Raw genomic sequence first — 13,097 nt, 5'->3', positions numbered from 1 at the left:
TTCAGGCCAGTTAACTGTCTTGGGGCGCTGTCCTGCACATTGTACGACATTTAGCAACATTCCCAGCCTCTACCCACCTGTGAGCTCTACCATCTGGAGACTCCAGCAACACCTCTCCCCCAGATGTGAGGTAGAAAATGCTCCCAAAAATTGCCAATATCTCTTGGGAGGCAAAATCGCTGCCGCTGAGAACCACTGTCCTAACCCCACATTCACCCAAAAAGGATTCGAGGGGAGGGAAGGAGAAATCAAACAATAGTCCCGAAGGAGTTGAATGCAGTGGCTCCAACTCATAGTTTCCTGAAGGCAGGAACTGTGATTCAGAGACCTGGGGATGAGGAGCTCTGAGCTGCCGTGAGTAGCCGAAGTCCTAATTAATGGATAGAATCGTGAGGGAAAGGGCAACAAAGGACAAACGAAGAGGTCTAGCGGCCGAGCCTGCGGTTACTGAGAATCAGAGGCCCACTCTGGTCACCACTTACGCTGCTCGGCCAACTCCTAGGCAGATTCAACGCCAGACAAACTGAGACAGCAACGCCGTGAGAAAGGCCGCGGGGACGCAGCAGGCGGCGCAGGGCAGGGGCAGCCCGAGTGCAGGGCGGGGGCAGGGCGAGCGCAGGAGGAGGGAGGGGGCTGGTCCCGAGCCCCGCCCCGCTCCGCGCGCGGACACCGCCTCAGGCCCCGCCCCTCGCTCTCGGGCGCGGGCGGGTGCGCCTCCGCCTCGGCCTCGGCCTCGGCCTCGGCCTCGGCCTCCGCCCCCAGCCGCAAGCGGCGCCCGGCGTGAGCCGGCAGGGGCGGGTTGGAAGGCGTCGGAGCTGCCACGTCTGGGCCGCGGTTCCCCACTGTGGCGCTGAAGGTGGAGGAGGAGGTGGGGCTGGCGCTGAAGCCGGATCCGGATCCGGTGCCGTGCACACCGGTGGGGGAGAGTCCGACGCGCCTGGCGAGGAGCGCCGACTGCGGGGCCTCCGCGGGTGAGGAGGGGCCGGGTGTCCTGGGGTCCGCGGTGGGCCTGCCTTCAGGTTTATCAAACAGGTGTTTCGGCTGCCGCGAGCGAGGCGGGCTAGGCCCCCGGGGGTGCTGTTGGAGAAGGCGGGCATTCACCTTCTCCAGCCGGGTGCACATGGGGGTGCAGAGCGCGGTTCCGAGCAAGTTGAACGGACTCGGCGCTTGGAGCAGAGGTTAAGGATGACGGCCGGCGGTCCTGCCGTGCGGGGCTCTTGGCCTGGCGAGGCAGGAGCAGGGATTGGGATCGAAACTAACTCTTCGCTCACCAGGCTTCGGCGTGGGAGATGGAGACAGTTGCTCGCGGTCTCTGCAGCCATCCCTTGTGAAGGGGCACGAATGCCTCGGGCCTGCCTTTCCGGGGCGCATCCCACGGTGGTCGGGAGCCGCTGAGGACACGCTGCTGCTCCGCAGAGCACCTTCCACACCGGCTAGGTCGGGGCTTTCCCCGGGGTATGGAGGGACATCCTTTGTCTCTTTTCCCTGGGCTTCTACCCCTAGAAACACCGAGTACTGTACTCTGATTTCTGTTTTAAGAGCTGTTTTATGTAAGCCAAACTCTTTAAAAAATTTCATACGAAATTGAACGGGCGATTATGGGATTCATTTTGTTAGGATAATCACTCACGAACGAATCGTAGAGTGAATTTCAAGATATTTAGATTTATTTAGGCAGGATTCGCTGAATGGGGGATACAGAGCTACCTGTCTGGTACGATGATGTCAAGAGTGGCACCTATTGAGTATAGTCATCTAGGGCTCAAGATGGGAAAACGGCGTAAGAGGATTCTACTCCCACTTCACTCATTTGCTGTGTTACCTTGGGGCACGTCTTGGAAGTTCCATGTGCTCCAGCTTCCTCATTGCCACACTGGGAATAATGCTCAGATTGTAGAGATCAGGTAAACTACCAGAAAATACTTTTGAAAACTCGTGGAATCGCATAACTTAATAAATGTGGCCAGGCCTGTTAAAACCATTGATGAAGGAAATGTTCTTTAGCTTCAAAATGTAGTCAAATTATTATTGAAATGTGTATAAAGGAACCCTAATGTTTCAAATAGCAGGAGTTCCCACCTCCCCCAGTCGCCATGTACTGAAGTAGGATGCCTGAGAAGCTCTTGAGACATACGTAAGGCAGTTTAGATTTGGCCTTAGATTATGTTTTTTTAAATTTGTATAAGGACTTTTAAATCTTTATCTCCAGTGTCTATTACTTGTTGCTCTCAATTGCTTGCTTCTAGCAACAGCTTCTCCCCATTTGTATTTGAATTTGATAAAGAGGCTGGGAGAATTGTGTCTAAAAAATACTCAATCGAGTGAAAATCTCATGAGGTAACTAGTAAAAATGAGTTTGGTGTATGGTTCTTGTGGTAACACTTATATGGCAGTTTGGGAATCTTTTTTTGTCTAGATTTTCTGAAATGTGACTTACAGGTGGGTCTTATAAAATTTGTTATTCATTCACTAGGCATTTATTGGGCTAGGGTTAGGCATATATGAACCCTCTAATTGCATGTTAATTTAGCAGTTGAACAGAAAAGCTTCTTGAGGAATATTAAGGAGGGTTAGAGTTTACTTTTTAAAGTTAATCTAAAAACTTTTAAAGTTAATCTAAAAACTAAAAAGAAGACCCCAATGATGAGATTGAGCTTAAAACAACTGTGCATTTTATTTGCGGACATTTCCTAGTTTTGTAATATCCGAGGCACCTTAAGATGCTAAAATATTTCTTTTGTAAGCCAAACAATTACTTATTTGGTTCTTTACTGAAAGTCTTTGGAATTTTGTATCCACTCACATCTTGCTTTTATCTTGCCTGGCATGTTAGTTTGGCACCAGCAGAATTTTACTATTTGAGGACAGAATGAGATAAAGTGAGTCTTAAATGTGGCTCTGTTTTGCAAAATAGTTTATAAAAATTTTGATATTAATTTCTGATTGCCTGGTTAATAAGAGTCTTATTTCTCTTCAGAATGCTTTGTTTAATGCATTTTGGCTACTGTGAAATTCCCGTTTTCCAAATATAGGCTCCAAATGCTGCTCTTGACTAAATTTTTAACCCTTATACCCCAATAAAGTAGGGAATTTATCCACACTAGTGTTATCTTCAGTGCATCTTCAGTTAAGAGCACAGAGTCATACTGGCTAGCAGGACTGGCTACATAATTTGTGGTAATCCAGATTAACGTGCAGGGCTCTTTGTTAAAAAATTATTAATAATTTCAAAGCAGTGGCAGCAGAGTATTAAACTAAGTACCAGGTCCTGTCCAACTGCACAGGTCCAGTTCCTGTGAAGCTGGCCCTGTTGCTTCATTTTGAATCCTAACTCTGTTCCTAACTGACATTGTAACCATGGGCAAGTTATTATGCCTGCTTCCTTGTCTGTAAAATAATACATAATAAATAATGATACACCTTTCATTGTATTTTTAAGAGTTAACAAATATATTCAATAAATGCTAGCCAATATTAATTTTTATGATCATTGATGTTATAAGGCCATCTGGTTAAAGAAAAGTACAGGAAAATCTTAGTATTTACTGGTTAAAATCCATTAGTTAAAGGCTTCATAATCCTAATTCTTCTCCTGTGTACCTCTCCCCTCTCTCACGAAAATTATTAACCCTATTTTGTGTGTTTTCTAGACTACGTTCTGTAAACTCAAGCATCTTTATAGGAAAAAGGAATCTAGTTTAAATTTTGTTAATGTTCATCTAAACTCCCTTTTGAGCTTTCCTTAAACTTTGTGTTTACAATTATATGTTAAATAGCATGATCAAAATGCTTAAATAATATGCTGCTTTGAGGAACTTACATTTTTAATATTTTCTGGCTTCTGCATTTAAAATGTATACATTTTACTTTATTCATAAATATTTAGCCTGTTTATCTGCATACCTGAAAAAACAATGTCATTACCCACCTTTCATATGAGATTACTAACACTAAAATGCATGCATTAAAATTAACCTATTAAAAAACTGTTTTGAATGGATGGTAAACTTGTTAAATTTGATATGAATGATTAATCATCACAATTTATATCCTTTCATTAATGTTTTTAGAAGCAGGAATAGAGCTTTGTAGCACAATTTGCTCTGAATCCTTTTTGAGGGGAAAAAACTCAGTATTCTACATAATAAACTATGTTTTTATTCTTTCCTATCCAAGAATGCTAACTTTTGGTTTAACATAAACACAAAAGATAACCTGCCGTTCTTCTTGTAGTCCCTGTACCCAGCACAGTGCCTGATTCATGAATTAATTTAAAGGTGAAAAAAATTAACAAGAACTTATAAACTTGAATTTTAAATGTATCGCTAACTAGAATATATCTTGTACTTGCAGTATGCCAGGCACTGTTAAGTGCTTGCTTATATACAGTAGTTCATTTCATCCTTCCAATAATTTCATTTCTACTTTACAAACGAGGAAACAAGATTCTAAGAGCTTAATTACTTTATCACACGGTTGACCTTTGAACACCAGGTCTGACACCAAAGCTCATGCTCTTTCCATGCCTAGGTTTACATCCGGGCTCCACTAATTTTGTGACCTTGGGCAAGGTACTTAACATCTCTGTGCCTGCATTTCCTCATCAGTTAAAATGGAGATAACAATCACGCCTACCCTGTAGGATTGAAGTGAATATATTAGTAAAGCTCTTTGAACAGTGCCTGGCACATAATAAGCACCAAACAAGTGTAAACTTCTATTACTACACCACACTACCTTCCCAAAGCTTATACTATATTACAGCATTACTTATGTAGTTACATAAGATTACACAGGCAGAAATTTAATCTACCTTTAAGGAAAAGTTAAGAATGTTTACCCTAAAGCATATTAAAGTGGGACCAATTGGGAGTTAGGTTATGGGGCAAGTTGTTCTGTCATTAAAATATAGTTTCTTTAACTGGGTATAAGAATAGAAATGAAAGCTGGAGGCTGCTTACGGTCTAATACAGGTTGAGCATCCCTACTCTGAAAATCTGAAATGCTCCAAAATTTGAAACTTTTTTTGAGTGCTAATAAAATGTCACAAGTCGAAAATTCCGTACCAGACCTTATGTACAGACTTTGTTTCATCAACAAAATTATTTAAAATATAGGGTGTCCCAAAAGTTGCCATATGTAGGAAAAATGGGAAATTGTAGCTAAATGTAACTTTACAAGATATTGATTACAAAATTTTACAAAATTTTTCTTTTGGAGACTTTTGGGACACCCTGTAGTATATAAAATTACCTTCAGGACTGGGCACGGTGGCTCATGCGTGTAATCCTAGCACTCTGGGAGGCTGAGGCCAGAGGATCACTTGAGGCCAGAAGTTCAAGACCAACCTGAGCAACAGACCCCGTCTCTACAAAAATTAGCTAGGCGTGGTGGTGTGTGCCTGTAGTCCCACCAGACTGAGGTGGGAGGATCGCTTGAGCCCAGGAGTTTGAGGTTGCAGTGAGTTACAGTGACACCACTGCACTCTAGCCTGGGCAACAGAATGAGACTCTATCTCAAAAAATATAAATAAAAATAAAAAAAGTTTAAAACTTATTAATTTCATTTAGTCACAATCTGTAGTGGCATTTGACGTTAGACTCAGGATAAAGTAAAATATCTTTTATATCTGTTAAAGAATGCTTCTGATTGCATAGTTAAGAAATTAACTTTCTCACAAATCGTAATAATTTTCCTAATTAAAATGCCTTAACATTTCAAATTTTATTTTAGATCTTACCAGAAAGATGAAACCTGATGAAACTCCTATGTTTGACCCGAGTCTGCTCAAAGAAGTGGACTGGAGTCAGAATACAGCTACGTTTTCTCCAGCCATTTCCCCAACCCATCCTGGAGAAGGCTTGGTTTTGAGGCCACTTTGTACTGCTGACTTAAATAGAGGTATGGTCTCACTTTACTTTACCAATCTTGACTAGAACTATTGTGAGCTAGCCTTCCATTTTTTCCATAAACATTATGATGCTAATTTTAAAAAAATATTTAACTTTTGGACTTTTTTGTACTTAATTTTTAAAGTGACCAGGACACTCAATTCCAATGTGTATATGCCATGCTAAGACCAAATATTACTGTAAATATTTAAAATGACTTAAATATAAAAACCACTCCTTCCTAATTAAGCCAAAAAGGCTTCTCATAAAAATTGTATCCTCAACAATGTTATTTATACTTTATTTCACAAGTAATACATTTGGTCATAGTGAGAAACTTAAAAAGTAAAACCAAATCACATATTTGGGAAAATTTGGCATCCTTTGCATTGAATTTAATGCAAAGTACACTGAAAAATGCATGCGCTGGTTCTGTAAATATTGTATATTAAGGTCAGCACTTTTCCACAAATCTTAGGCAGGGAAAAGCACTGGCAAAACCTATTATTCTTTGTTATATGTAGTGATTATAGAAAGAGCAGGTTTTAGTTTAACCTTTTTTAATAATAATTTAAAAAGATGATTATGGAAAGTTCTTTAAAAATAACTGCCCAGAATCCCACCAGCTTAGCATAGTGCTTCTGTTCATATTCTGTCTTCCTTTTGCTCTTCTCGTGACTTGAAATTTGTTTCTCAAACTAGGTTTTTTTAAGGTACTGGGTCAGCTGACAGAGACGGGAGTTGTCAACCCTGAACAATTTATGAGTAAGTACTATAGCCTCTTTCCTGAATGAAAAAAAAGGGGGAAACAAGAAGTGCTTGTGTTTTTGTGGAAGTTATTCAAATAACAGATTAGCTCTTTTCTTATTTAAATGTTTAATGTGGCTGAGTTGTTCTAGAATCCAAATGTAGTGATAACCTTGTTTGGCAAAACACCTGACTACTTTAGATAACTACTATAGCATAGGACCTAGGTGGCAGCTCTATAGATTTTTTTGTCTTTATTGTAGTACAGGCAGTCCCCAGGCTATGGATGACCCAACTTACAGCGTTCTGTTCTTATGAACAGGCTCCACATAAGGATAATTTTTAATTAATTAACAATTTAGGAACTATAATAGTTTCTTCTGCCCATGTAAACAAATCCACATGGCATACACGGTTTGTTGGCACAGCATCTGTACACTAGTGGCTCAGTCTCATTGTTTATAGTGTGCCTTACACATAGCATCACTTTTATCTTAATTTTTTATTCAATTTTGTGAGTCTGTGTTTACCCTTACGACCATGCTTCCAGTCCACTGCAAGTCCAGGTAAGCCTGCATCGAAGAGAAAGGTGATTACAATGGAAACGGAAGTAAAAGTAATTAAGGATTCAGAGAAAGGCCAGATGCCATCATTCATTGGGAAAGCATTAGGCCTTAATTGCTCAGCTATCAGAACAATTATAAATGGAACATGTGAAAGGCAGTGCCCCAATGAAAGCAGCAGTTATTACTAAGCAGCATAGTGGATTAAGTATTGAAGTAGAAAGATTATTACTGATTTGGTTAGAAGATCAAAATAAGTGTAACAATCCTATTAGCCTAGCATTGATGCAACATTAGGTGTTAACCTTTAATATTCTTTTTTGAAATTCCTCCTATCTCCCATCTAAACTTTTTGTATGAGTTTGTTTTTGTGTTGTTTGAATTAAAGAGCACAATCATTTCTGTAACTTATTATTACAGTATACGGGTATTAGTCTTATTACAGTACTAACTGAGCCATTATGGTTTTGTTATTACTATTACTACCTTACATGTGCTGTTCATTAGGAATCTGAGTTACATACAACATATTTTATCTTTAACCCAGGGACTGCCTGTATTTCCTTTCATGTGGATAGCGCTAGTTTATTCACAGAAATTTCATCACAAAATCAAAAATGTAAGAATATATATTTTAAATTTTTGGTTCATTATAAATTTTAAGGTTAGCAGGTATCTTTGTGTTAGTCCAACCCCCCTTTTGTAGACGTATGAATGAGAAAATGGGAATCCAGAGAGATCCAGTGACTTACCCAAGATCACAAGTAGTTATTGGTAAGGAAAGGACTGAAACCTTCCTAACTCCATTCAGCGCTCTAACACTGCCTTTTCTTGTTTTCTGTAATTCTTCATTTCCTTTCATAGGTAGTTTTGTTTAGCACCCTGACCCTCCTGAGAATGAAGACCACATTCCCTGATTCACATTATTTTCCTTCATTGAACTTATTTCTTCTTTCTACTTATCTAGAATGACACTCTGGAAATGAGAGACTATTCAGCTCAGTTTTTATTCCTGAATTCCTCCATTATGCGTATCAGATTAGATGAGAAACCATGTTATTTCAGCACTATAAGTATTCAAAATCAATTTAAGGGGAAAGTATCTTTGCTCCTATTTGCTATGTGACTTTGGAAAAAAATTTTCACCTCCCTTGCAATGGACTTTCAAAGCAAACAAAAACGGTGATTGTTTCTAAAGAGCAAGCCATGTAATCATGAAACACTTGCTATCACAAAGGGAAGACTGAAAACTATACCAAAAGACTAGAAATTACAGAATGGTGCCATGTAAACATGCTCTTGTTAAAATTTGCCAAGTTTTTGTTTTATTTGAATGTTTGTTGAGTGTAAAGTTTAAAGAAATCTATTTAATAATAGAGAAATTGGAGTTTTCAGTCATTCGTCATAGAAATGGCAACATCTACAATTTACTGATAAGTGCTGTTCATCTGAAATCACTGTATTAGTCTTTACTTTGCTAGCAGGTATTTTAAATGTATGGACTATATTCTAATTGATACCGATTGCTGATATTTCAGTCCTTTTTAGTAATGTAGTATTTTCTTTAAAAATGGAAAGTAATTATGGTAAAATAACTTTAAATATTCAATAATTAAGTCAGTTAATCCTAATATTTTTCTAGTACCTAATAAAGTTGAACGTTCACTAGGTAACACTTTTGTTTTCCAATTTCCACAGAATCTTTTGAGCATATGAAGAAATCTGGGGATTACTATGTTACAGTTGTAGAAGATGTGACTCTAGGACAGATTGTTGCTACGGCAACTCTGATAATAGAACATAAATTTATCCATTCCTGTGCTAAGGTATGTACTCACATTTACTCTTACGAGTAAAATGGACAGGTGTTTTCTGGCAAAACTGATTTTGCATTAGACAAATCTATTTTCTCACTGCTTTTCATTGCTTCTTAGAAATCCTTTAGTAATAGGCATTTTTCCCAGTGTGTTCTGAGAGCTTTCAGGAAGAAAATGTATTAATAGTATGAATTGTTTGCTAAAATTGTTCTGTAAGGTGTTAGATTTGAGAAACCATGTGGTATCATGCAATGTAGCAGTAATGTATAGAATCCCCAATGTTATTTTTTCAAAAACAATACTTTGAATGTACTGCATTAGCACAAATTTTTAGCCACTTTCAAGTAGTAAAATGGTTCAGAATACCATGTTCTGTTGCAATTGTGATACTTCTAATGCTTGTAGCACCCTTTCACCCCTCAAGAACTCACATGGAATAGTAAACAACAAAACCCCTTAGGTCAACCAATAAGAACAAGATAGGAACACTTGGAATGTGTTCTGTAAGGCTTATTGATTTTGGTGGGGTTTCTGTACTAGAAATTAATAAATTTTATTTGGATGTCTGAAATAACTTGGCATGAAAGAAGGAGCAGAATGAGAGATGTACTATATTCATGACAAGATTACATTTTGGTGATGTGGATTTTGGCATTTGCTTTAAATCAATGGGGTGGGGAGGTTGGGGACATAACCAAAACAAGATCAGGCCACAAGTTGATTCGTTATACTAGTTCCTCTAATGAGTAAAAAGGTGGTTTTGTTTTTTTGCCTTTTGGTTTTTGTGAAGTTCAAGGTTACAAAAAACATACTTATTTCTTTTTAATCAATAAATTCTTATGAAATCCCTTGTTTTAGCTAAAACTAAAACTAGATGCTTAGTCCTTTAAACCTTGTAAATATTTTCAGAGAGGAAGAGTAGAAGATGTTGTCGTTAGTGATGAATGCAGAGGAAAGCAGCTTGGCAAACTGTAAGTAGGCAGAAACAAGGTAACCCTGGATAAATTATATTTCTTACCAAGATAACTTGTTTTAAAAAGTTTTCCTGTTTGAGGTTCTTTTTGGGTTTCATTAATTTGGAACCCATTCTCACTCTATAACTTAGACTGAATTTAATGAATAAATAATGATAATTGGAACCATACTCCTTTCTAGATAGTAATGTCTAGTAGTATTCTTACACTAGTAGGAAACAAACTTTTGGGCTAGTCAGGTGATTTGCCTCAATTTCTGTCATATTTAAAAACAAAGGAAATACTCAACTATTACAGAATAGTCTGTGGTCTTGTTTAGAAATGTATACTGAAACAGGCTTCACTGTATAAGCCTCTATACATTTCTCTAACTCTTTAAATGTAAAAGCTTATTGCCTATTATCTTTAAATGTAAAAGCTTATTGTCTCACTCTGTTGCTCAGGCTAGAGTGCCATAGCGTCAGCCTAGCTCACAACTCACACACCTCAAACTCTCTGGGCTCAAGCAATCCTCTTGCCTCAGCCTCCTGAGTAGCAGGGACTACAGGCATGTGCCACCATGCCCGGCTAATTTTTTCTATATATATTTGTAGTTGTCCATATAATTTCTATTCTTAGTAGAGACAGGGTCTCGCTCTTGCTCAGGCTGGTCTCGAACTCCTGGGCTCAAATGATCCACCCGCCTCGGCCTCCCAGAGTGCTGGGATTACAGGTGTGAGCCACCACACTCGGCCTATTACTGCTTTTTAGTATTATCTCTTCTGAGGTTTAAGGAATTCACTCAATAAATATTAAGCACCTGCTATGTACTAGACACTACCCTAGGTAATTTGGAATATATTATCACATACAACAGACTAATTTTTGGTATTCTAGTCCATTTAACTTCGTCATACCTTTTATAATTTTGTAACTTCAATCAATATCTTGTATTTCCAAAATGACATTTTTCAGTCTATTCAAACATGAGAAAATCCTTCAAATTTTTGTAGAACTTTCATAGTTTTTATACTCTAAGGCAGTTAGAACCACATCTTTATACTGGGCTTGGATTCTTTAGGGATTAGTAAAGATGTATACTTTTTTGCTTTGTTTCCACTTCATATTAATAGACCAATCTTGAGTTAATCTGATACTTTCACAAATATTAAAGTAGCTTTAAAAATAAAAAAAAAGGTATTATGTATCCATTTTATGTGGGAATGTTGACTGCTCCTAAGTAGTTTAAATAGATTTAGGATAAAGACCTTTCACAAAATAATTTTGGCAATATTTTTAATTAAATTAATTGAGACAGGGTCTTGCTCTGTCACCTGGATTAGAGTGCCATGGCATCAGCCTAACTCATATAGCAACCTCAAACTCCTGGGCTCAAGTGATCTTTCTGCCTCAGCCTCCCCAGTAGCTGGGACTACAGGCACACACCACCACACCCAGCTAATTTTTTTCTATTTTTAGTAGAGACGCTGTCTCACTCTTGCTCAGGCTGGTCTCAAACTCCTGACCTCAAGCCATCTTCTGGCCTTGGCCTTCCAGAGTGCTAGGATTACAAGCGTGAGCCACCGTGCCCAGCCTGGCAATATTTTTTTAAAGGTTGTGTTAATACGAATGTAGTAGTGTTACATGAATCTTAGTGTTAACATGAATCTTAAAATTTAGTTTTAAAGAGGGTTTGGGGTGAGTTTAGTATTTATCCTATTTAATAAAATGCTAGAGATTACTAAAATATATTTGAAACCAAATAAAAGTGCTTTGGGGATTTAAATGATTATCAGTTACAATTTGAATATTTAAATGAATGCAGTGGGAAAGGCCATAATCTAAACCGATTGTTAAAAAAAAACTGAAGTTTTAAGACATGAATTCATAGTTATAAAATCCATTTTTATTAATATATGTTGTCTTCCCACCCTCCCCTTTTTAAAATTTCAGGCTATTATCAACCCTTACTTTGCTAAGCAAGAAACTGAACTGTTATAAGATTACTCTTGAATGTCTACCACAAAATGTTGGTTTCTATAAAAAGTTTGGATATACAGTATCTGAAGAAAACTACATGTGTCGGAGGTTTCTAAAGTAAAAATATTTTAAGAAAGAAAACTGTCAAAGGCGCTAATGCTACAAGGCTATCCTTTTCCTAGAGTTAAAATATTCTGTTGCTGCAACCCAGTGACCTCCATAAATACCGGACTGAAGAAAACATTGTAATACTGCAAGTATGACATTTAGAAGATTACTTGGGCTAGTGGGACATTCTGTGAGTTTAGATTACAAATGATTATTATAAAGGGGATGATTTTTAACCAAAGGAATATATTTTTAACTTGAATCTTTTCTTGCATTGTATTTTTCTAAATTCTGGCTTCATTTCTTGGTAGTCAAAGAGTATGGGTAGTAAAGAGTTATATGTCTGCTATTTGTACTGCTTGTTTAAAAAAGTATATGTTGAATAAGGCTGTTTCTTATAACATGCATAAAATTAAATATTTTTGTTTCAAAGAAACAGATCTAAATACACTTAGGGGCATATCATTTCCCACATAATAGTTATATATTCCCACTAATAGATAAATTAGTTATTACACCTGAATATAGTACAGTCCAGTATTTGTTGATCCTAACTTGGGCAAACAACCTCGTGAGAAGAAGAAATGAAAATAACTTATAAAATGTGACAAGATTCATAGTAAAATAATTGAAATGTTTTTCTGAATGTTTACATAGTTCTAGGTAGATAAAGTACTACCTGTCTTCTCTGTGAAATATAATTACCATTAAAAATACCTAAGAGCAATTATAATGGGACATCTAAGGTACTTTTTAATAGTGAATTAGTAAATCTCGACATATGTATTTCTACTCTCATTTCTCTTTCATAAGTACCTGAAGCCTGTCTTCTGAGTAATATCTTTATGAAAATGGAATATTATAAAATTGAGTGGAATACAGTGTTTAAAAGTGTATCATACTGTATTTTTCACATTCTTAAAATGATGATGGAAGCTTTTCTTTTTAATGTGATCATAATGGTACTATTATTCTGGTCATTATCCTGTTTTGATTTTATTTATTTTAATTATTTTTAAAGTTGAAGAATCACACTTT

The 13,097-nt window shown here is 37.6% G+C and overlaps 1 protein-coding gene across 2 annotated transcripts; it reads left to right on the top strand.

Annotated features, from left to right (window-relative positions):
* The first annotated feature begins 775 nt into the window (after positions 1-775).
* Positions 776-12,826, top strand: GNPNAT1 (glucosamine-phosphate N-acetyltransferase 1). 2 transcript variants are annotated; one of them, XM_069464924.1, is made up of 7 exons: positions 776-971; positions 1,275-1,437; positions 5,734-5,901; positions 6,594-6,656; positions 8,900-9,027; positions 9,928-9,989; positions 11,925-12,826. In XM_069464924.1, exons 3-7 carry the CDS (start codon positions 5,748-5,750, stop codon positions 12,070-12,072), a joined length of 555 nt encoding a protein of 184 aa, XP_069321025.1. In that variant the 5' UTR covers positions 776-971; positions 1,275-1,437; positions 5,734-5,747; the 3' UTR covers positions 12,073-12,826. The 2 variants fall into 2 exon arrangements, with proteins under 2 accessions (XP_069321025.1, XP_069321024.1); XM_069464923.1 differs by lacking the exon at positions 1,275-1,437.
* Positions 12,827-13,097: the final 271 nt, after the last annotated feature.

This window comes from Eulemur rufifrons, chromosome 2 (assembly GCF_041146395.1).
Source record: "Eulemur rufifrons isolate Redbay chromosome 2, OSU_ERuf_1, whole genome shotgun sequence".
Lineage (NCBI taxonomy): Eukaryota > Metazoa > Chordata > Mammalia > Primates > Lemuridae > Eulemur > Eulemur rufifrons.
This window is presented reverse-complemented; position numbering and strand designations above follow the sequence as displayed.

Bases quoted from the DNA above. Each gene is read 5' to 3' on its own strand.
- GNPNAT1 (XM_069464923.1), top strand. From the start codon at position 5,748: ATGAAACCTGATGAAACTCCTATGTTTGACCCGAGTCTGCTCAAAGAA. The intron at 6,657-8,899 runs GTAAGTACTATA...CAATTTCCACAG, and splicing joins CAACCCTGAACAATTTATGA to AATCTTTTGAGCATATGAAG. The intron at 9,990-11,924 runs GTAAGTAGGCAG...TTAAAATTTCAG, and splicing joins GGAAAGCAGCTTGGCAAACT to GCTATTATCAACCCTTACTT.